This window comes from Oncorhynchus gorbuscha, linkage group LG02 (genome assembly GCF_021184085.1).
Source record: "Oncorhynchus gorbuscha isolate QuinsamMale2020 ecotype Even-year linkage group LG02, OgorEven_v1.0, whole genome shotgun sequence".
Taxonomy (NCBI): Eukaryota; Metazoa; Chordata; class Actinopteri; order Salmoniformes; family Salmonidae; genus Oncorhynchus; species Oncorhynchus gorbuscha.
The window spans coordinates 56993511-57016288 of NC_060174.1; the positions used below are offsets into that span (position 1 = coordinate 56993511).

The 22778-nt window shown below is 42.5% G+C and overlaps 1 protein-coding gene across 2 annotated transcripts in view; it reads left to right on the forward strand.

Moving 5' to 3' along the window:
• The window catches only part of spns2 (spinster homolog 2 (Drosophila)), a 166248-nt gene that overhangs the window by 65805 nt on the left and 77665 nt on the right, over positions 1 to 22778 (forward strand). For both annotated transcript variants that reach the window (XM_046314045.1, XM_046314037.1), the window contains exon 3: positions 21878 to 22014. In XM_046314045.1, the coding sequence (XP_046170001.1) occupies positions 21878 to 22014 (137 nt within the window). The remainder of the gene's footprint in view (positions 1 to 21877; positions 22015 to 22778) is intronic.

Below are 22778 nucleotides of genomic sequence, written 5' to 3' on the forward strand. Positions count from 1 at the left end.
ACTGACATGGTCCCCTTTGATTTCCGACTCATCGTGATTCATCTTTACTACTGTAGGGGGTAATGCTGAGGCTAATTAACTCTTAGTGGACTGACACACCATGGTTGTGGTGGTCTAGTGTGTGTGTGCGTGAGCGTGTTTGTATATTGGGGTCAGCTCTGACTAACCCTTAGCTATAGGGCTCACTCTCTCTCTCTTTCTCTCATCCATCCCTCTGCGTCTCTGTTACCAGGCCACGTCTCCGAGGAGGGGAGCTGCCAAAAGATGATTGGCACCCCTCCTACACTCTCGTCCCCCTCCCTCTCCCTTCATTTCCTGTCCCCGAGCCAAAACTCTCTCTCACGGAGTGGCTGCCAATCCAATCAGGAGATCAGAGCCAATTTAAACAAGGGCACGATAAGACGAGATGAGGAGCCACTGGGCGGAAATCCTCTAGATCTGACCTGTGGTAAATGCCCTATCAGTTTTCCCCCCACCCCACCCACAGCCCTAATTTGTGTGTGGGTGTGTGGGTTTGAATACAGATCTCAGAAGTAACTACTTTTAAGGAAATTACTACTTTTAAGAAACTATTGGATTGGCTGATTCCAACTAATGGAGGTCTATATCCGGAACTTCAAAATGTAAAGAAAATTAATAGAGCACACACAATCTTCTACACTATTCCAATCCATCTAACAATCATTTGATCTTCACAATACATTTCTGTCTATACTCCCGAATGTTCATTGCCCCATAATCAAGTCAAATCAATGAAACATTTATATTTTATACAGATAACTATAAAGAAGTTGTGATGCTCAACTACTGTACGGCTCTTTCAACATGCTACTGAAAAACTTAAAACTTACCTTTTTATGATACCTGAAAAAACGTTTAACCTCTTTGTCCATCTGAGAGAAAATGTTGTTGTTTAAAACACAAACTATAAGATATTTAAAAGGGATAGTTTAATCCTAATACAATCTAACTTGATTTTCCACCTACCTTGGCTGTAGTTTATTCAAGAAGGCAGTCTTTGGATATAGTTTCCTTTCGACACTTAGACATTCTCCATAACTTTGGCGACTGTAGAGTAGTGCAAATGTCTAAAGCGTCACTACAGAACCGGGTTCGAACCCAGGCTGCGTCGCAGCCGGCCGCGACCGGGAGACCCATGAGAAAGCATATAATTGGCCCAGTGTCATCCGGGTTAGGGGAGGGTTTGGCTGGCCGGCCGGCCGGGATGTCCTTTTCCCATCGTGCTCTAGTGACTCCTTGTGGCGGGCACGGCCAATGCAAGTTGACTTCGGTTGCCAGTTGTACTATGTTTCCTCTGACACACTGGTGCGGCTGGCTTCCAAGTTAAGCGAGCAGTGTGTCAAGAAGCAGTGCGGCTTGGCAGGGTTGTATTTCGGGGACACATGGCTCTCGACCTTCGCCTTTCCTGAGTCGGTACGGCAGTTGCTGTGATGGGACAAGACAGTAACTACCGATTTGATATCACAACAACAACAAAAAATGTTAAACCTCCCGCTTTGGGCTGGATGTGTCAATGTGCAGTTCATACATGCCTAATCAATGAGCAGAATTACTGCCTTACCTCATTTAGCCACACAACTCCTAGTTTGAAAATAACTGTTTTTCTGGAAGCTGTGCTGTGCCATTTTCCCCAATGTGGGCCAGCCTTGTAGCAATTAGAGTTCAACCATTGAGCTTCAGCTCCTTGCTGTATGAGTGTTAGCTGGCAAGTTGCACATGATGCACCCACAGCAGATTGAGTAAGAGAGAGCAATGACGTGGTGAACATGTCTGAACATATGTGACCTAGTACGCAATTTTTGGAGACCACTTTTGGCTCGTGAACGCTACTTTTAGCACTGCTGGCTAAAAAGTATATAAAATTACAGGAGAATCCCTTTTAATAGCCATATTTTGTTACTGTTAGTATTCTCAGTAACACTTAAAACTAAATTGTTCTTGTGTCTGTAATAAAACTGTAATTACTTTTGGGGCAATGTTTTGTTATCATGTTGTTCCATAATACTTTGGTAATTGCATTGTACCAATTACATTGCAATGAGCTGAGAGTTTTGTAACTACTGTACACGAGGAATAGTGACGTCCTTATTCCACTTATGTAACAACTCCATTATTATACAATTATAAAGCAATTTCCAAATTGCTATGAGAACTTGTTACTGTATAGCCTTATGTCTCACTTATTGTGCAAATATATGTGTTAAGTAATTTTGAAGCTGCAAAAGTCTACTCTAATGTTGAGCCGGTTCCATGTCCCTCGTGTATTTCATTATAGGCTATATTAAGATTCATATCTCAGAGCCTTCCAAACCATGTGCTAATGATCATATATTTAGACTAATTCAACTGACTGTTGTAGTGTTTGGTTCTTCATCAAATATTTGTCAGCCGTCAAATATATATTTTTTGCATATGTTCAAATACCTTCAAATATTATTGGCTTTCAGAGACCTGTATTTGAATATCAAATAAAATAGTTTGAGTTAACTCTATATAAACTATATTCGCCTGCCTCACGTATTTGAAAAGTTGGTATTTTCTAATAAAATACAACTATTTGCTGTAATAAGTCTGCTGTGTGCCCCCTCTCATCCCTTTCCTGCCATATGCTTCCATGCCAATCTACGGAGTATGCCTATCACTGTGAAGTGTTATTCCGAGGCAGCTGGGCTGGAAATAGGACCAGACTATTTCTATTTCATCCCTGATTACTTCTTCTCTTCCGTCATCGGAGGAGTGATGGAGCTTCTGTTTATGGTAATTGACAGACGTTGTGATATTTTCCCTCCCCAGTCCTTGAACCTTGAGCTTGAACTAGATCAATACCCCTGCAGCCTGCCTGCCTGACTCGAGACCTGGGTATACACACACACACACACATACACGGCCGGGCCGGATGGGTTTATTCTTCTGCTCTGACTGACATCAACAGATCAATAAGGAACACAGATATATTTTGCATCCCAAATGGCACCCTTTTCCCTATTTAGTGCACTACTTTTGACCAGGGTCAAAAGTAGTGCATAGCCTTTTATATAGAACTTCAACTGCTGCATTCCCCTATGTAGGGAGTAGGGTGCTATTTAGAACACAGAAAAAAATACTCCAAGCCCCCCGGTCAAACAGCCATGCTCTATGTACATAGGCTACATACGTGTTCAGATTGTCAAGGTCAGAGATATAGAGGGGTGTATGCATTTGCCTCGACTTTCATTCAGCATGAAAAGGGATGGTTATATACATGTGTGTGTGTGTGTGTGTGTGTGTGTGTGTGTGTGTGTGTGTGTGTGTGTGTGTGTGTGTGTGTGTGTGTGTGTGTGTGTGTGTGTGTGTGTGTGTGTGTGTGTGTGTGTGTGTGTGTGTGTGTGCCACAGTTATTTTGTTCCAGTGTCTAACACATCAATGGCTGGCAGCAAACACAAACACACAAACACCCTCAAACGAGGACACATTTTATTTGTTCTCTGTCATTTCAGCCATGTCCTATCATTAAGTCCCCTGCTCCTGTAGTTATGGCAGGAAAATGGCAGGAAAAAACTCCTCGCCCTACACAAATATGTCGCCGGTCAGATCCCACAGCAGTGACAGACAAGCCACTAACTAAGGGAAAGTGTCCCAAGAAGAAAATGACAGGATAGCTTACTACGCTGTAGCTTACGTTTCATTCTGAGCCCACGGAGAATGAGGATATTTGTGTGTGTGACTAAGTGTTTTTGTGCATGCAAATGTACTGAAAGTGCTATATAGTCATGTGTAATTTTTACATAATATGCATGGTGATTTAGCAGACACTTTTATCTGAAGTGACTTAGTTCACACACACAGTACATCAAGTACTGTATGTGGCCCATTTGGGAATCAATCCCTGGTGTTTTAAGCACCGCGTAAGTCCCATTGGAACCATATGTATATGCATCCAGTATGTCTATGGTTCGTACTACACACCCTCCATACTCCATCCCAGAGCCAGCAGGCAGCAGCAGTCGCTAATCCTGCCCATCTGGAGAGCACCCTGCCCAGGCCTCAGATTTCAGCATGGCTTTTTAGAGCCCCGGTCCCTCATCTTCAATGTAGAGTCTGGTGAAAGGCGGGGAACTCAAGGCTAACAGGCAGAAAAGCCACTCCTGGTGACAAGGAATATGTCCCGAATGGCACCCTATTCTCTATATAGTGCACTGCTTTTGACCAGGGCCCATAGGGGTCGGGTCAAAACTAGTGCACTACATAGGGATTAGGTTGTCATTTGGGATGCACACAAGGAGAGCGCTAACACCCATCAGTACTCCCCAGCACTCCAGATTGGTCCACCAAAAACCATGGGGTTTCAACCCCGAACTTGGCAGCTCCACACGTTCTCCATTCCACTGCCTTTCATATAGATCCTTGACTGCTGCATTCCTCTGCACCTAAACAGGCTACAATCCTACATGGGCAGCTCTCATGCTCCCAGGAGTGTAAGAGTAACCCAACACTTCTGAAGAAGGAAGGAGTCTGAGCTGTTTGGTTTCTGGAATGTTTTGGACGGTGAACATAAAAATGTGAGGAATGTAGGGGATGTTTGGAGCTTCACCCGAAAGCATGAGTGTGTAGTTTAGTATCGGTTTAGAAGGGGAATACTGGGGAGGGAGGGAGTAAGAATGAAAGATTGAGGGAGAATGAAGGAATGTATGAGGTACAATACAGTAAGGTGAGGTGGCCTATCCAGACCAGTTTCCAGATCATAGCTCTGCTATGTCACCACAGTGTCACACCCTCCTCACGCAGCCAGTCAGGAACATTCATAATTAAAGGAGAAAAGGGGGCGACAACAACAACCACAGCATGTCTAAGTGTGTTAACCTGGCTGGCACACCTACAGTAGGCTACCACAACAACACGACAGACATCAACACGACACTACTGTTTGTAGTGACACAGGTGCACTTCTGTCACCACTGTCACAATACAGGGGGTTAGAGAGAGTGCACAGGTCACTGTGGTGGGGAGAGGAGAGGAGAGGAGAGGAGAGGAGAGGAGAGGAGAGGAGAGGAGAGGAGAGGAGAGGAGAGGAGAGGAGAGGAGAGGAGAGGAGAGGAGAGGAGAGGAGAGGAGAGGAGAGGAGAGGAGAGGAGAGGAGAGGAGAGGAGAGGAGAGGAGAGGAGAGGCTATATACTGAGTATACCAAACATTTGGAACACCTTCCTAATATTGAGTTAGGGCATGGACTCTACAAGGTGTCGAAAGCGGCCCACAGGGATGCTGTACCATGTTGACTCGAATGCTTCCCACAGTTGTCATATTGGCTGGATGTCCTTTGGGTGGTGAATCATTCTTGATACACACAGGAAACTGTTGAGTATAAAAAACAAGGCAGCGTTGCAGTTCTTGACACAAACCGGTGTGCCTGGCGCCTACGACCATAACCCGTTCAAAGGCACTTACATTTGCTCTCTTGCCCATTCACCCTCTGAATGGTGCACATGCTGTACACAATCCATGCCTCAATTGTACCATCTACACTGATTGAAATGGATTTAACAAGTGTCATCAATAAGGGATCACAGCTTTCACCTGGATTCACCTGGTCACTCACTATATGTCATAGAAAGAGCAGGTGTTCTTAATGTTTTGTGCACTCTAAGTAACTCCTCAGTAGCTGTCAGATGTCATTGACTTACAGTATTACACCTACTAGCCCACATCAACTCAACAGACTACCATACATTATTTTTCAGAGCTACTGTATGGTGAACAGGGATAAGATATCACAATCAACCTTTTGCCTAGCTATCAGGATATCTTATCCCAAGTCTTGTGAATATGTATTCTCTTCTAGCCGTAGTATTATTCTCTCTCAGCCTGTGTATTGCTTTGTATTTCAAATATCCCTGAGGCTATTTGACTAGAGCATCATGAGCTCAACTAGCCAGAGGAGGGTAACCACATCACCCTCTTCGTTTATTGCTACGGATACTTTAAGGACCGGAGACTCTGTTTTCGGTCACAACAGAATAACTTGTAATTTCCCATTGTGTCGAGCCACAGGACATAGATCATCGCTGAGCACCTTTAGGTTCAGTGTTGTGATGAATGATGACTGGCGATGGACCTATTCTGTTGTGACAGAAAACAGAAATAAATGGTCATTAACAATAGAAAGAGAAAGAAGAGGGGTGTGGAGCAGGGGTCGAACATCAAAATGAAATGAAATCAAATGTGTTGGTCACATAACACGTGTTTAGCGGATGTTATTGCGGGTGTAGTGAAATGCTTGTGCTTCTAGCTCCGACAGTGCAGCAATATCTAACAAGCAATATCTAACAGTTTCACAACATATACCCAAAATACACGTAAATCTATGTAAGGAATGGATTAAGACTATATACATATATGTCAGAGCGGCATTGGACTAAGATACAGTGGCATAGTATAGAATACAGTATATACATGTGATATGGGTGATGCAATATTTGCCCACAATTAAAGTGACTAAGATACCGTAGAATAGAGTACAGTTTATACATATAAGATGAGTAACATTATTAAATGTGACTGTGGAGTAGACCTCTCACCTAAACTCTATTAGATCCCTAGTATAGGCCCGGGTCATGTTCATTCGGGAAAACTGTAACAAAATGTTTTGAAAACAAAATGGCCAAGTTAAGACAATTACCTCCCCGTTTCACACCGTTTTCAGACTAATTCTTCTGTTTCGTGCCTTCTGAACATGACCCTGGTGTGTTGTCTCAGTCTGCTTTGTGTCTTTACTCTGGTCCTGAGGGGGAAAAGCCTTCATTTACCATTGCTAATCCTCTTACCCTGCTCCTCCTCTTCTCACTCTCTCTCTTTGTATGTTTTATAATTACACACTCACAAACACAGATGTTTGGTAAAAACCTACATGACCCATTTTGCTACTTCCCTCTATGAGCTAATTTGAGATGTTTTCCCCTGGGCTCTCACCTTTTGTCTTTGTGAGCCAATGGGAGAGTCTCGTAGCAATCAGTAAAATTGGCTTTCTGAGAGGCAGAGAAAATCCCCCTTTCCAAAAGTGCAAAATAACAGAATTATCGTTGTATTGTCTTGGTAAGCATATTGTTTTAGTGTATTTGTTATCCCCCACAAAAAAATGTACACACAAAGACAGACACACAGATATCCTCTCATGTGGTCGTCTATGTGTGTTACACAAAAAAATCCAGGAAATCCCTCTCTCCCTCTGCCAAGCTGTGTTGTGTATGTTGGCTTCCCCATCATGGCAATTAGCACTCAACATTGGAATAATGTAGACTAATTCTGTTATTAGGGGCCACCACCCTCCACCCAAAGCCACAATGCACTATGATTCATACAGCCATTTCCAGATGTTGAGCTCACCACTCTCTTACCTGGAGAGAACAATAGATTATTGATTATACCCGGATGGCGTTTCAGATTGACACTCTGGAGCCGTTCCAGTTTCCACAGTGTTATACAAGCCACTGTGTCTTCCATCTTCTTCCTTCCGCGATATGATCTGATTGGGATTCTGGCACCATCGTGGCAGCAGCACATCCATTGAGACCTCACTAGGAAAAGGTTGTCTCTGTTTGTGTCATGTTTTGTCTTAGATTGTCTTGTCATTTTGCTTTTCCCTCTGTTCATTTTCCCCCTGCTGGTCTTTTTAGGTTCGTTCCCCTTTTTCTCTCTCCCTTCCTCTCTCTCTTCTCTCTATCGTTCCGTTCCTGCTCCCAGCTGTTCCTATTCCCCTAATCAATCATTTAGTCTTCCCACACCTGTTCCCTATCCTTTTCCCTGATTAGAGTCCCTATTTTTTCTCTTGTTTTCCGTTTCTGCCCTGTCGGATCCTTGTCTATTGTTCACCGTGCTGTGTCTGTGTATCGCCCTGTCGTGTCGTGTTTCCCTCAGATGCTGCGTGGTGAGCAGGTGTCTGAGTCTGCTACGTTCAAGTGCCTTCCCGAGGCAACCTGCAGTTCTTGATCGAGTCTCCAGTCTGTTCTCGTCATTACGAGTGGAATTATGCCTTATGATTGTAAATTTACTTTACTGGATTAAAGACTCTGTTTTCGCCAAGCCGCTTTTGGGTCCTCATTCACCTGCATAACAGTTTGAGTCATCTCACGAGACATAATCAAAGGCTGGGTAAAAGCAGTGCACTATGGATGGAATGAGGTGCTATTTCAGACGTAGCGAAAGTCTCGCGCTACCTACCTGGCTAGAAAGTCTGTCAAGACGAGAGATACTACTTTAAAGATTCTCAGTGGAAACTCTGAATACTTTTGAAGTAGTGGAGAAGTCGATTAAATGCATAGAATCAGTCTGAATGGGGAGCCCATTGGTTTCTGAAGGGAGAGCCAGGTGAGGCTTAGATAGCAGTTGGATTCTGCCTCTTTCTTACATGTATGTTGAATGAATGGTACTATACAAAAGACACTGGATGCTTCTATGTATTCTTCTTCCTTCCTCCATTCACAAGCTTAACACAGCGCTAAACTTTCTCCTGATCACGAGTTCTTTGCTCTGCTAATCTGTTTGCTTTGTGGGTTATTCTTTCTTTCTTTCCGCTCCTCGATATACTGTATGTATTTCCCACAGGCCCAATACCAACCAGAAACTCGAATGCATTCACAATCTATGGGCTGTTTTTTAGTGTGACATAGTGAGAGCTTAAGCTTGCCCAGAGATAACTGAAAACACTGCATTGTCACGTCATATGTCACAAAGTTTGAGAACTTCACTCAGCACTGATTCATTCTTCTGGCTTCTTTCATAATGTCTTTGGTCTTTCTATGTTCTTAAGAAACTCTTAAGTGTCTCTTCTTAGGTTGATGAAATGTCAAAGCATTAGGAACAAATGCTCCTGCATGAGAGAGGTGGTGGTATTCTTTCTTTTGGTGGCCGACACTCTTAGAAAAAAATGGTTCTATCTGCAACCAAAAAAGGGTTCTTCAAAGGGTTCTACTATGGGGACAGCTGAAGAACCCTTTAAGGTTCTAGATAGCACCTTTTTTAGAGTGTAGCTGGACTGACATTCACAGTTTACACAGTTGCCTTACATATTTTCTGTTTCTACAGCTGATGCTTTAGTGTGAGGCATGTTGTTGGGTTGAGTTTCCTTCCTCCACATTACATTGCTATTTGGTGTCTGTTTCTGTGATCTCACCCCAAACCTGTAACCTCTTGTAGGTGTGGCTGTCAATGGGCCTATCAGGAGAATATTGTTTTATTTCGATTGTCTTAAGGTGTGTGTGACAGTGTCTGCCATGAGATGGACTTACAGTCCCATGTTAGCGAGAAGGTGAGTCCCCCGTGATGACTTTGAGGTCTTAACCTGTTGAAACCTTGACAAGACAACTGTAATAACATCTCAAGGTTTTTATTTTGAGCCGAAGTGTTTCGCCAACATTGTGTGGTCATCAGAGTTTAATGTCTTCAGGTAGCTTCAGTTCCTCTCAGAAAGTCACAGCATGATACAGAAAATTAGCACATCGTTTGTTTAGCCACTGTGCTTCTTCAGTGCTATTAATTCTCGTGAGATTGAGTGAGGGAAAACGTACAACTGTGTTTCTCTCTATAAACAGACTGATTTTGCACTCTATCCAGATCATCTAAGCATGTCATATCAAACAAATCACATTCTGGAGTTATGAGACATAACGAGAGTTTTTGATTGACACTCCTAGTGCTAGGTACTAAATAAAACATAAAACGTAAAATATGTTTGATGGAAGGACGGAAAATGAACAACATCTTAACTGCAACGGACAGACATCTCAGCAGGTTACTCACCGAACAGTCTATAGAGATGTCATTAGATCAAGTATCTGAAATAAATGTATTATTCCATTAGATACAAAATATAATAACAAACAACAAATGTCAATAAATATATTGTCAACTTAATTATATAACACTGGACTGGCCGAAGAAAATCACATTGAGGGTTGAAAACCAGAAATCTGATTTCCATATGTATCAGAATGAATCATAGCTAGTTGGCTCTCCGAACCTCATGCAGCCCTTTCACCGGCCAGATAACCTTGGCAGTGACAGAAAGGACAGAGAGAGCAGACGAGCTGTGTGTGTGTCTGTCTGCATGTGTGTGTGTCTGTCTGCATGTGTGTGTGTCTGTCTGTGTGTCTGCGTGTTTGTCTATTTGTGTGTCTGTCTGTCCATCTGTGTGTGTGTGTGTGTGTGTGTGTGTGTGTGTGTGTGTGTGTGTGTGTGTGTGTGTGTGTGTGTGTGTGTGTGTGTGTGTGTGTGTGTGTGTGTGTGTGTGTGTGTGTGTGTGTGTGTGTGTGTGTGTGTGTGTGTGTGTGTTAGCAGGGGGTAAGATCCCAATGTTCTACGTCCTTTCAACAGCTTTACACCAACCCCTCCAACCATTTCACCCCCTAACACATGGGCCACAAGACAGGGACAGTACTTGGGAATAATAAAAAAGAAAAAAAAAACATTTATCTCAATTAAAATACATACACTGGTGTATACGAACGAGTTGCTGTCGATAAAGATTTACGGAAAAAGATCAAACACACTCCACTGCACGTTTGGTATCCCTCCTCCCAAAGCCGTATTCATGACTGCATCCCAACTGGCATCCTAGTCCTTATATAGTGCACTATTGTGTGCGCTCCCAATGGCACCCTATTTCCTATATACTGTAGTGCACTACTTTTGACCAGAGCCCTATGGGCCCTAATCAGAAGTAGTGCACTGTATAGCCATTGGGGATGCACGCAAAGCAGTCCCTTGCAGGTGCTCTGTTCTCTGGTCTGTTGGGTAGGAAGCTGTTTCATAGGGAAACGTATCATCCATACAGACTGAGTGAATATCAATCACACACAGACATACCCCATACAACATGTTTTATTCATAGGAATAGATAGAAAAGCGTATTTGAATCATTGGTTGACTCATTGCCTAGCGAAGCAGAGGGGATCCTTTTTTTCCCCTTATCAAAGAACTGGCACGATAGGCAGGATGCCCATCAGGGTGTTCCTATTGTCCCGAGGGAGGGGGGAATGTCTCTGTACATTCTAAGTGATGTCCGGGGGTGCCATGTGTTGATGAGTCAGAGGACAGGAGCTTTTCTAAAGACTAGGAGCTCTGCTCTGTGGAGGTGTGTACAGTATACAGTGCCAGTCAAACATTTGGACACATCTGCTCAATTCAGGGTTTTTCTATATTTTTACTATTTTCTACATTGTAGAAAAATAGTGAAGACATCAAAACTATGAAATAACACATATGGAATCATGTAGTAACCAAAAAGGTGTTAAACAAATCAAAATATGTTTTACATTTGAGATTCTTCCCTTTGCCTTGATGACAGCTTTCACACTTGGCATTCTCTCAACCAGCTTCATGAGGTACCTGGAATGTATTTCAATTAACAGATGTGCCTTGGTAAAAGTTCATTTGTGGAATTTATTTCCTTCTTAATGCGTTTGAGTCAATCAGTTGTGTTGTGACAAGGTAGGAATGGTATACAGAAGATAGCCTTATTTGGTAAAAGACAAAGTCCACATTATGGCAAGAACAGCTCAAATAAGCAAAGAGAAATGACAGTCTTTAAGACATTAAGGTCAGTCAGTACAGAATATTTCAAGAACTTCAAGTGCAGACGCAAAAACCATAAAGCGCTATGAATAAACTGTCTCTCATGAGGACTGCCACAGGAAAGGAAGACCCAGAGTTATCTCTGCTGCAGACGATAAGTTCATTAGAGTTAACTGCCCATCCGATTGCATCCCAAATAAATGCTTCACAGAGTTCAAGTAACAGACACATCTCAACATCAACTGTTCAGAGAACACTGTGTGAATCAGGCCTTCATCGTTGAATTGCTGCAAAGAAACCACTACTAAAGGACACCAATACGAAGAAGAGACTTGCTTGAGCCAAGAAACACGAACAATGGACATTAGACCGGTTGAAATCTGTCCTTTGCTCTGATCAGTCCAAATTTGCGATTTTTGGTTCAAACCACAATTTCTTTGTGAGACGCAGAGTACGTGAACGGATGATCTCTGCACGTGTGGTTCCCACGGTGAAGCATGGAGGAGGAGGAGGTGTGATGGTGTGCGGGGTGCTTTGCTGGTGACACTGTCTGTGATTTATTTAGAATTTAAGGCACACTTAACCAGTGTGGCTACCACAGCCTTCTGCAGCGATACGCCATCCCATCTGCTTTGCACTTAGTGGGACTATCATTTGTTTTTCCACAAGACAATGACCCAAAACAAACCTCCAGCCTGTGTAAGGGCTATTTGACCAAGAAGGAGAGTAATGGAGTGCTGCATCAGATAACCTGACCTCCACAATCACCCAAGCTCAACCCAATTGAGATGGTTTGGGATGAGTTGGACCGCAGAGTGAAGGAAAAGCAGCCAACAAGTGCTCAGCATACAGTGTATGTGGGAACTCCTTCAATACTTTTGGAAAAGCATTCAAGGTAAAGCTGGATAACATGTCGCCAAAGCTGTCGTCAAGACAAAGGGTGGGTACTTTGAATAATCTAAAATATAAAAGAAATGTTGATTTGTTTAACACCTTTTTGGTTACTACATGATTCCATATGTGTTATTTAATAGTGTTGATGTCTTCACTATCATTCTACAATGTAGAAAATAGTCAATATAAAGAAAAACCCTTGAATGAGTAGGTGTGTCCAAACTTTTGACTGGTACTGTATATCTATCTTCACTCTCTATAGTACAGTAGATATTGTTCTTTAACTGAACTATGCCCATTGCCTGATAGTGAGGAGTAACTTGCTTTGGGACATACATCATACAGACAACTGCATGTGCTTTATATTGAAAATCCCTCCATTTGCCCACTCAGTAGAACTCAATTACATATCTATGTACCCTTGAATGAGTAGTGTTTGTCAGTGACACATGAGGGACTGCATTCTCTGTCCTCCCCTGTTTTCACCACCTCTATGTAAGTGATATCCAGACATATTGTGTGCTCTGTAGAAGTACTGTAATACAGTGTTATTCAGAAAATATTCCGAATCCTTGACTTTTTACACATTTTGTTAGGTTACAATGAATTAAATTGTTTTTTTCCCCTCATCCATATACACTGAATACCACATAATGACAAAGCAAAAACAGTTTATTTATATTTATAAAAAATAAAACATAAATATTATATTTACATAAGTATTCAGACCGTTTACTTAGTTGAAGCACCTTTAGCAGTGATTACAGCCTCGAGTCTTCTTGGGTATGGAGTTTTGCACACCTGTATTTTGGGAGTTTCTCCCATTCTTCTCTGCAGATCCTCTCAAGCTCTGTCAGGTTGGATGTGGAGCGTCACTACAAAGCTATTTTCAGGTCTCTTCAGAGATGTTCAGTCCGGGCTCAGGCTGGGCCACTCAAGGCCATTTAGAGACTTGTCCCAAGTCTCTACTGTGTTGTCTTGGCTGTGTGCTTAGGGTCATTGTCCTGTTGGAAGGTGAACCTTCGGCCCAGTTTGAGGTCCTGAGCACTCTGGAGCAGGTTTTCATCAAGGATCTCTCTGTACTTTGCTCCGTTTATCTTTCCATTGATCCTGAATAGTCTCCCAGTCCCTGCCACTGAAAAACATCCCCACAGCATGATGCTGCCACCACCGTGCTTCACCTTAGGGATGGTGACAGGTGTCCTCCAGAAGTGACACTTGGCATTCAGGCCAAGGAGTTCGATCTTGGTTTCATCAGACCAGAGAGTCTTGTTTCCTATGGTCTGTGAGTCCTTTACGTGCCTTTTGGCTAACTCCAAGCGGGCTGTCATGTGCCTTTTACTGAAGAGTGGCTTCCGTCTGGACACTCTACCATAAAGGCCTGATTGGTGGATTGATGCAGAGATGGTTGTCCTTTTGGAAGGTTCTCCCATCTCCACAGATGAACTCTGGAGCTCTGTCAGAGTAACCATCGGGTTCTTGGTCACCTCACAGACCAAGGCCCTTCTCCCCTGATTGCTCGGTTTGGCTGCGCGGCCAGCACTAGGACAAGTCTTGGTGGTTCCAAACTTCTTTCATTTAAGAATGATGGAGGCCACTGTGTTCTTGGGGATCTTCAATGCTGCAGAAATGTTTGCGTACCCTTCCCCAGATTTGTGCCTCGACACAATCGTGTCTTCAAGCTGTACGGACAATTCCTTCCAACACATGGCTTGGTTTTTGCTCTGACATGCATTGTCAACTGTGGGACCTTAAATAGACGAGTGTGCCTTTCCAAATCATGTCCAATCAATTGAATTTACCACAGATGGACTCCAGTCAAGTTGTAGAAACATTTCAAAGGATGATCAATGGAAACAGGATGCACCGGAGCTCCATTTGTAGTCTTACAGCAAAAGGTATACTTGTGTAAATATGGTATCTCTGTTTTTATATTTAATAAATGTGCAAAAATGTCTAAAAACCCGTTTCTGCTTTGTTTTTATGGGGTATTGTGTGTAGATTTGAAGAGCAAAACATTTAATTTGATCAATTGTAGAATAAGGCTGTAACGTATCGAAAAGGGGAAAGCGTCTGAATACTGCACTATAGACCCCCTGTATCACGGACACAATGAGATCTTAAAGTGGAGGCGTATACTATACTGTACTGTATCTCCATCTCTCTCCATGGGTTAGCTAGCTAGCAGCTCAGGCACCATGACGGTCAGCCAAAAGCAGTCCGGCATGCTTAGTCAGAGGGAGTCTCTGTGGCGGGATGCCACCCCTCACATCCATCCAACACTTGCATGTTCTACAGTATGTCTCATCACTGAGAGGAGGGCAGTCCCCTCATAGGCTTCATCTTAAGCCTTGCCTGAGTGAGGTGACTATGTAGCCTATGGTAAATGTATTATTACGTGTGTTATATGTGTGTTTCAACAGCCTTGAGCTTGAGAACATCAAAACGAAACTAGCTAGAGTCTGCTGGACTCACTTCACAGGTTACTGTGAGTCAAGAACAGACACTAAAATAGAGGCTATTATTTTGTCCTGTTGTCACCCAGCCTTTGTTCTCCTGTCATCCAAGGAATGTCCTAATGTTCCAAAATGCAGCTAATCACGGTAATTGATGGTAATTTGCACCTTGAGAGACAAACTGGTCTGGCCTGGTGCTCACCTGACAGGCACGAAGAGAATTTGATGAGGAATTTGAGGAATCTTCAGTCTAGGTTTGGCATGGGAATAGGTGTTTAAAATGAAAACATCAGTAGCCATACAGGTCTACCCAATATGGGGATATGGATCCAGTATGGGAATATGGACCTATCTTTCATCTGTTGCAATCCTCACCAAACTACACAGAGAATAAGCGAGTTCAGGAGAGACTATAAGACTGTTTTTATGAATGCCCGAGGCACTGCACACTCTACACACACCAACTCCTCCTCTTGTCTGAATGAGAACGAATGAGAGTTGAGTAAGATTAATCCATCCAGTCTACAGAACAGAAGCCGTACGTGAGATAGGCTAAAAGTCAGAATGCTCTTCCTTCCTCGCATGGCCTCAAAGGCCTAGATCTCCACTGAGAGACGAGCAGTCGACATCAATCTCCTTGATTAAAAGGCCTCTCTGTGAGGTTGAGTTGACTCTTGACTCTGTGAAGCAGTATTCATTATGAAAGATAGCAGATTATGTTTCATCCAGAAACGATGTCCTTGTCATTAGTGTATGGGTCATCCCCAGAGAGAATATGTACTCATGTTAAAAAGTAATGAGACTTTCGTCACATAATCTATTGTGATTAAAACAGAATCCCACAGACATGACTGGTAATTATTTTAATGGACAAAAGGCACACAATAATGACCAACTAAATTACTTTAAAAATGGAGATCTGTGTTTGTCAGAGTAGATGGGGTGGGACCAGGCTATAGGCTAATAAAAGGAAACAGCTCACATAATTCTAGTGATAAGTATTGGGAAGTGTGAGTGTGCGGGTGTGTGCGTGTGTGTGTGAGTCACAAATGTCTGTGTTTGGACTCTATTATCACAGCATCAGTAAAGTAGCTAGGTCTTCTCAGCAGATGGGCCCATTCATCTCATGGTCTGACCGATTTAACAGTCTGACCCGATAAAGATTGATACAAGGAGAGTGTATGGTAGTGATTAACTGTCTGTAGATTTCATTCACCCACTGCACTGATTGTTCTGTAAGTTCTTAAGGTTATAGCCTTTCCCCATCAAATACTTGGCATTACAATAAAGACATTCAATGTGGCTTCCCTTTTAAGGAAAAAAAATACACAGATGTGTGTCAATCACCATTGTTCCTTTCAAGCATTCATCATCTCACGATGTGTATGTGCATGCAGGTGTGTTAGTGTGCATGCATGTGTGTATAATACCACTCATTAGAGGTCAGCACATAGAGTATATACTATGTTGTACTCCACTGGAGATATGAGTTGACTGGCTCTTATAACTCTCTCTGGCTTGGCCTTGTTTAGAGGGAAAGTCAGTCAGAGATGTTACTGGTCAGAGCTAACCGATTGCCCGATAAATTATCTCATCGAAGACTTTTCCTTCCCTTCATTGCGAAGTATAAACAAAATGCATAAACAAAAATAGACTTTCGTGCCCAAAAGCTTGTTCAAAATTGAGTTGGCCTCAATGGTTCTGCCCATGCTCTCACAGACACCATAATGGTTCAGATACAATAATACAATAATGCAATGTCTATGGTTTTGCCCCATGCTGCGTCAGACTATAAACTTCAAGTGGAGAGCGAGACGATCACAAAGATACATCTAGACAATGGTGCTCAGCCTTTGAATGTGAGTGGTAGAGAAAGGATTCTATGGAAACTTGGTGCTCAGCTGAGCTCCCTTCATGCCTAACTGTGTTTGTTAGTGACAGAGTCATGGTTGTTGCATTCAATCATTTCTAGTCCTGAAGCCTTCACCAAGTGGCTACCTAAGTGAATGTGTTTGAATTTAAAGGAAACCCTTTATGGCCATTTATTATACAGTACATTTCATAAGGCCGGTAGTTATGACCTAGTTATCCTCAACAATGTGGTCTGAAAATCTTGTCTCATGGACCACATCAGATCTGCAAGTCACACTAATCTGGTTTGTGAAGTGATTCGTAATTCCTATCGGAATCCAGTCAGAGGTACTGTATCCAACAAATGTAATATTTTACAGGACTTGACAAACAAGACTACCTAAACAACCATCTTAGTAACCATTTTATAGATTGGATTAGTTTAGAAAAAGGTATTTTCTTTGTATAGTATTTGATCAATTAGTCAATCAATGTGCACATAGATTCAACAAAAAAAGACCAAGGAGGTTTTCCAATTCCTCGCGAAGAAGGGCACCTATTGGTAGATGGGTAAAAAAAAGCAGACATTTCTGTACATCAGTTTGAGATATCAGCTGATGTAAGAAGGGCTGCATAAATATATTTGATTTGATTTGACATTGAATATCCCTTTGACAATGCACTATGCAGAAAATGCTCCGCCATTTCCTGGTAAAATTCAAATAGTTTGCCTAATTTCAGTTTGTGACAAAACAAGCAAGTATAGTGTAGAGAATCATTGTACCATCTAAACAACTCTGAAATATATTTTCCATAACTAAAATATTGTATTTTCAGCTGTTTGAAGCTGGTGTACAAAACCGAAAGTAAAAGACGCAAAAACAAAACTTAGAATCGGGAAGCATAGAAATAGCCCAATGAGTCATCGAGTGACAGTTTTGACTTCAAATCTATGGCAAGACCTAAAATTTGACAGAGACCAATTTGACAGAGTTTGAAGAATTTTGAAAAGAGTAATTGGCAAATGTTGTACAATCCAAGTATAAAAAGCTCTCATTGACTTACCCAGAAAGACTTTTGACTCGAGGGTGTGAATACGCACATGAGATATTTCTGTAGTTGATTTTCAATAAAATTGCAAAAAAAATAAAAAATTAAATCACGTTTTCCGTTTATCATTATGGGGGATTGTGTGTAGATGGGGGTGAACAAAAGAATGCAGGCTGTAACACAATAACATGTGGATAAGTCAAGGGGTATGAATACTTTCTGAAGGTAATGTACACGTGTGCCTTCAGTTCAGTCTTTATAGGAAGATGGATAACAACAGTCTATAATAAGGCTTTTTGGGAGGAGGATACAAAAAAATCATAAATCCAATATATTTATCAGCTTCCTTTTATTGGGCCCAAGGGAATTGTCTTGAACTCAATTTTGCCCCAAATTAAGCCTTTTCCGTCTGTCTCCTATTCAAATTGAGTAGTGTGTCATTGTAGATATCCAGAAACGGAACCACAGACATAGAGATCAAAACCTAGATCAGCTAGCAGAACTCACCAGTGGTTGGAAGGGTGGGCCATATAGATACAATGTAATAGTGTTCTACAGTATTTCATTCTGTGGGTGTTTCTGATTCTATGGAAAGGAAAGGTGTGGCTATTTTGGCTAAACAACCAATCGCGCCTTTCTGTCCCCCTGGTCACCCACCAAAGACAATCTCTAACAAAAACAACACAGTCATAATTCATCTGTTTATGGTTTTGTGACAATCAACATCTTAAGGAATCTAACCGGGCCTGGGGAAATAGCCAGAGGCAGTATTCACTAGTCACCATAGACGTTATAACTGCACCTGCTCTGTACCATAGACATACACTAGCTGACTAGAACACCTACCCAACTGCATTCCACTGGAATCTATATAACCTTTTCTGCTAACTGACTGTGTCAGGCTGATGCCTCATTCATACTCATGGGGAATATATGGGGCGGCAGGGTAGCCTAGTGGTTAGAGCGTTAGACTAGTCCCCCGAGCTGACAAGGTACACATCTGTCGTTCTGACCCTGAACAGGCAGTTAACCCACTACGCCGTCATTGAAGATATGAATTTGTTCTTAAATGACTTGCCTAGTTAAATAAAGGTGAAATAAATATTCTAGTCAATCTAAGCGCTAATGTGTGTGTCGCCAGTGCACCTTTCATTATCCTTAGTTAATTATGGAAATATACTGGCTTGAATGTTTCATAGCCCTCATTGGCACACACACACAAAACGCAGGCACTTGTACTATATCTTGGGTATTTTCCCCTTAATCTTTTCCTTTTTGTTTAAACTGAAGGTAAACTCTGTGCTACTGCTCAGGGAGTTCAATCATTATCACTAGCGCTAACAGAGAACTTAGCCCTGAATTCAAACACACACTGGGGTGAATTAGGGGTTAATTGGCTAACGCTGAATAAGCCCTCATGCACGAACGCGCAGACACACGCAAACACAAACACGCACATACAGTACAAAGCCTCCACTCCCAGGTGCGTTGAATAGAGGAGAGATGATAATGGTGCCACTGTAAAAACAAACACAGTTAATTTAGAAATAAATCACAATTTCACAGGAAACAGGGAGAGAGAGGAGAGAATTGTCCATGTGTGGTCTCCTTCTTAGTTGCTTAGTTAGCAGGCAGGCTTCTTGCTCCTTTGAATTCATGTTGTTGTGGCAGTTCTCTGTTGAGCACCATCACCCCTGAGAAATTGTATATTTAAACCCATGTACAGCTGCTGGTGGAGGCGGATTGTGGGCCTCTCCCCCCTCTTATCTCTGTGTATGACACCCTGCCTGTGTGTGTGTGTGTGTGTGTGTGTGTGTGTGTGTGTGTGTGTGTGTGTGTGTGTGTGTGTGTGTGTGTGTGTGTGTGTGTGTGTGTGTGTGTGTGTGTGTGTGTGTGTGTGTGCGTGCGTGCGTGTACTTGATTGCGTGCGTGTGTGTGTGAGAGTAATATGACATTTGAAATCTCTTTATTCTTTTGGAACTTGTGTGTAATGTTTACAGTTAATTTTTTTTATTGATTATAATCCATTTGACCTGCTCTGGCAATGTAAACATATGTTTCCCATGCCAATAAAGCCCTCATATTGAATTGAGAGAGGGGGCTGATCTGACAGAAGCGCCATTATCTGGTAATGGTTGGCAGAGGATGCCTCAATGATGCTAACCACCCAGTCTGTGTGTTTATTCAACTAATTACTAAACTCATCATGATGTCAGAGGGAGAAAGATGTGCCAAACCAAATTCACCCCAAATAGATCAGCTTGACAGAGGAATTGTTCAACCATTCCTTTGCAGGGTGTGCTTGATCTGTATGGGTGAGTGGCAGTTCTGAGTGTGTGTGTTTGAGTGAATATTTTGAGTGCCTGTGTGTGTGTTCCAATCCCTCAACAGGTGTTATATTTATCTAGCTACAACCCATTGTATTTAGAATAAATAGGTTGTAACTCAGGTAGAACCTTATATAATAGTACATTGATGTCAGCTCTTTATCCTGGCCGCAGACAAAACAAATACTCAACATGAATTATAAATCATCATAAAAGCAATGTCCCAGGTATGTCCTACAAAAAATACATCTCCATAAAACAGAACAAGTATTAGTTATTAAATAGACCTAATTTGTTTCACTGTACCAAATTATTCTGTTGATTTCCTAAACAGGCTTGGTGTGGCTCCAGAGAGAAGCGCCTCCTCTGTTACAGGAGCAGAGCGGTCGGCTTGGAAACAGTGCCAACAGTAACATCCCATAATGAAGCTGCCTCAGCGTTTTCTCTTCCTCTATAATTGGAAGTTATTAAATATCAAGATGCGGGCATCGATATCGGGCACTGCACCATCTACTACTACAGTATATATTCTGTACAGTGGTTCAGTACAGGCAATGATAGCAGGACAAACCCAGTTGGCTATACTCTGTGTGGGGAACCCCCCCATCTAGTTTTGTGTTTGCTTCTGCTTTGGCTACGTCACCTTTGGGTCATCTTTTGGCTAGGCCACATTGGATAGCACTGTGATTTTGAATTATTTGTCAGCCAAGGGAATATACTTCCTTAGTAATATACTGTGTAGTGTTAAAGAGACAGTGTGGCCCTCTGAGGTCAGCATTCGGCTCTTCCCTATCAGGCTGTTTCTCGATGATGCTGCAGACCCAACCCTTTAATGTTATATAACCCCCCTCCCCGGATAGCTTTATGCTGATGAAGTGTCAAAACACTCTTGGAGAGTGCCCGTCTTCCGAAGCTCTGTTGTCAGACTGTACTGCTGTCAAGTGTAATCCCTCTGCCCTTTATATCTGCAGAGAAATAAACCTCTGTCCGATAACATTAAATATTCAACAATGTTTAGGGAGGGTTGTCTTTCTCATAGATAGAGACTGCCATAAGCCCCCTGCGGATTTATTTTTATAAAGTCAGCAGTGAGAGGATTAGTGAAGCCCACTTTCAGCCACCCACTCATGTACTGTAACCTACTGTACTTTAGTGAGGTTCATGCTCAATTTCAGTGAGAGGATTACTATGACTATAAATGAGAAAACAACCTTTGTTTTTATTGCCCAGCCAGCTTAGATGATCCATATTAAGTCAAATCAGATCAGAGGCAATAATAGGCTAATGCTGAAGACGTGATAATATAACAGCATAATTCACATAATAACATCATTCCTATAATGCTATCAGTGAGAGCTAAAATAACCCAGTCTTTAATACACTTCCATTGCCTCTGTAATATCACTTTAATACGTGACTGTATAATGGGATCCTGCATGGTCTGAGGTAGGTTGGGTGACCTTTGGCAGTCCTTCACAGGATGCCTGAGTGCCTGGCTCGTTATCAATACCAGCCAGGGAGACTACTAGCCTGGTCCCAGATCTGTTTGTGCTTTTGCCTACTTCATTGTCATTGGAATTGTGACAATTTCATAATCACAAAATAACACATCAGTGCTGCGACACTCAACATTCTCACACAATGATATTTATTTACTTTTGTGCGAGGAAAGAAAAGGGTAGTGATAGCCTACTGAAGCTACGTTGATTTAACCTTTGGCCTCTTTGTCTTCCACAGTTTTCATCTGCAGTTTCATGGTGGCAGCGCCCATCTTCGGTTACCTGGGCGACCGTTTCAACAGGAAGATCATCCTAAGCTGTGGCATCTTCTTCTGGTCCGCCGTCACCCTCTCCAGCTCCTTCATCACCAAAGAGGTATGATGCCACTTCCTCTACATACAGGAAGTCATATATCCAAGCCTCTTCAGTAAGAGTGGACCACTGCTCAAATTGTAGACCTAATTCAAGAACAGACAAAAGCATTATCCATGAGTTTGGTTCTCCATCATCACTCACGATGACCCCTATGAGGGAAGGTTTGATGTTTTGATGTGCAACACATCAGAAGTAAGTAGAAGAGAGAGAACTCCAGGGGCCGTTTCACTGAGTGGGCTAACTGTTTTGTTATAATCTCCAGCACATGAAGGTTAGTGACCGCACAGCACCACAGTTTGAAGTGCACTGACGTGTACTGTGCAGCCAAAACAAAGTTGTCTTGCTAATGTAGATTAGATGACATGCTCATTTAGTGTGACGCTGACTTCACAGCCTTTGTAGACATTCTATTACGGCTCTATCGCTCTCTCGCTCGCTCCCTCACTCTCTCTCTCCCACTCTCTCTCTTTCTTTCTCTCTCTCTCGCTCTGTCTCCCTCGCTTTGTCTCTGTGGGGCAGCCTGTCTGCTTTCTCCTCTCTCTTTGCCTCCTCTCTCTCTCTCTCTCTCTCTCTCTCTCTCTCTCTCTCTCTCTCTCTCTCTCTCTCTCTCTCTCTCTCTCTCTCTCTCTCTCTCTCTCTCTCTCTCTCTCTCTCTCTCTCTCTCTCTCTCTCTTCTCTCTCTCTCTTTGCCTCTCTCTCTCTCTCTCTCTCTCTCTCTCTCTCTCTCTCTCTCTCTCTCTCTCTCTCTCTCTCTCTCTCTCTCT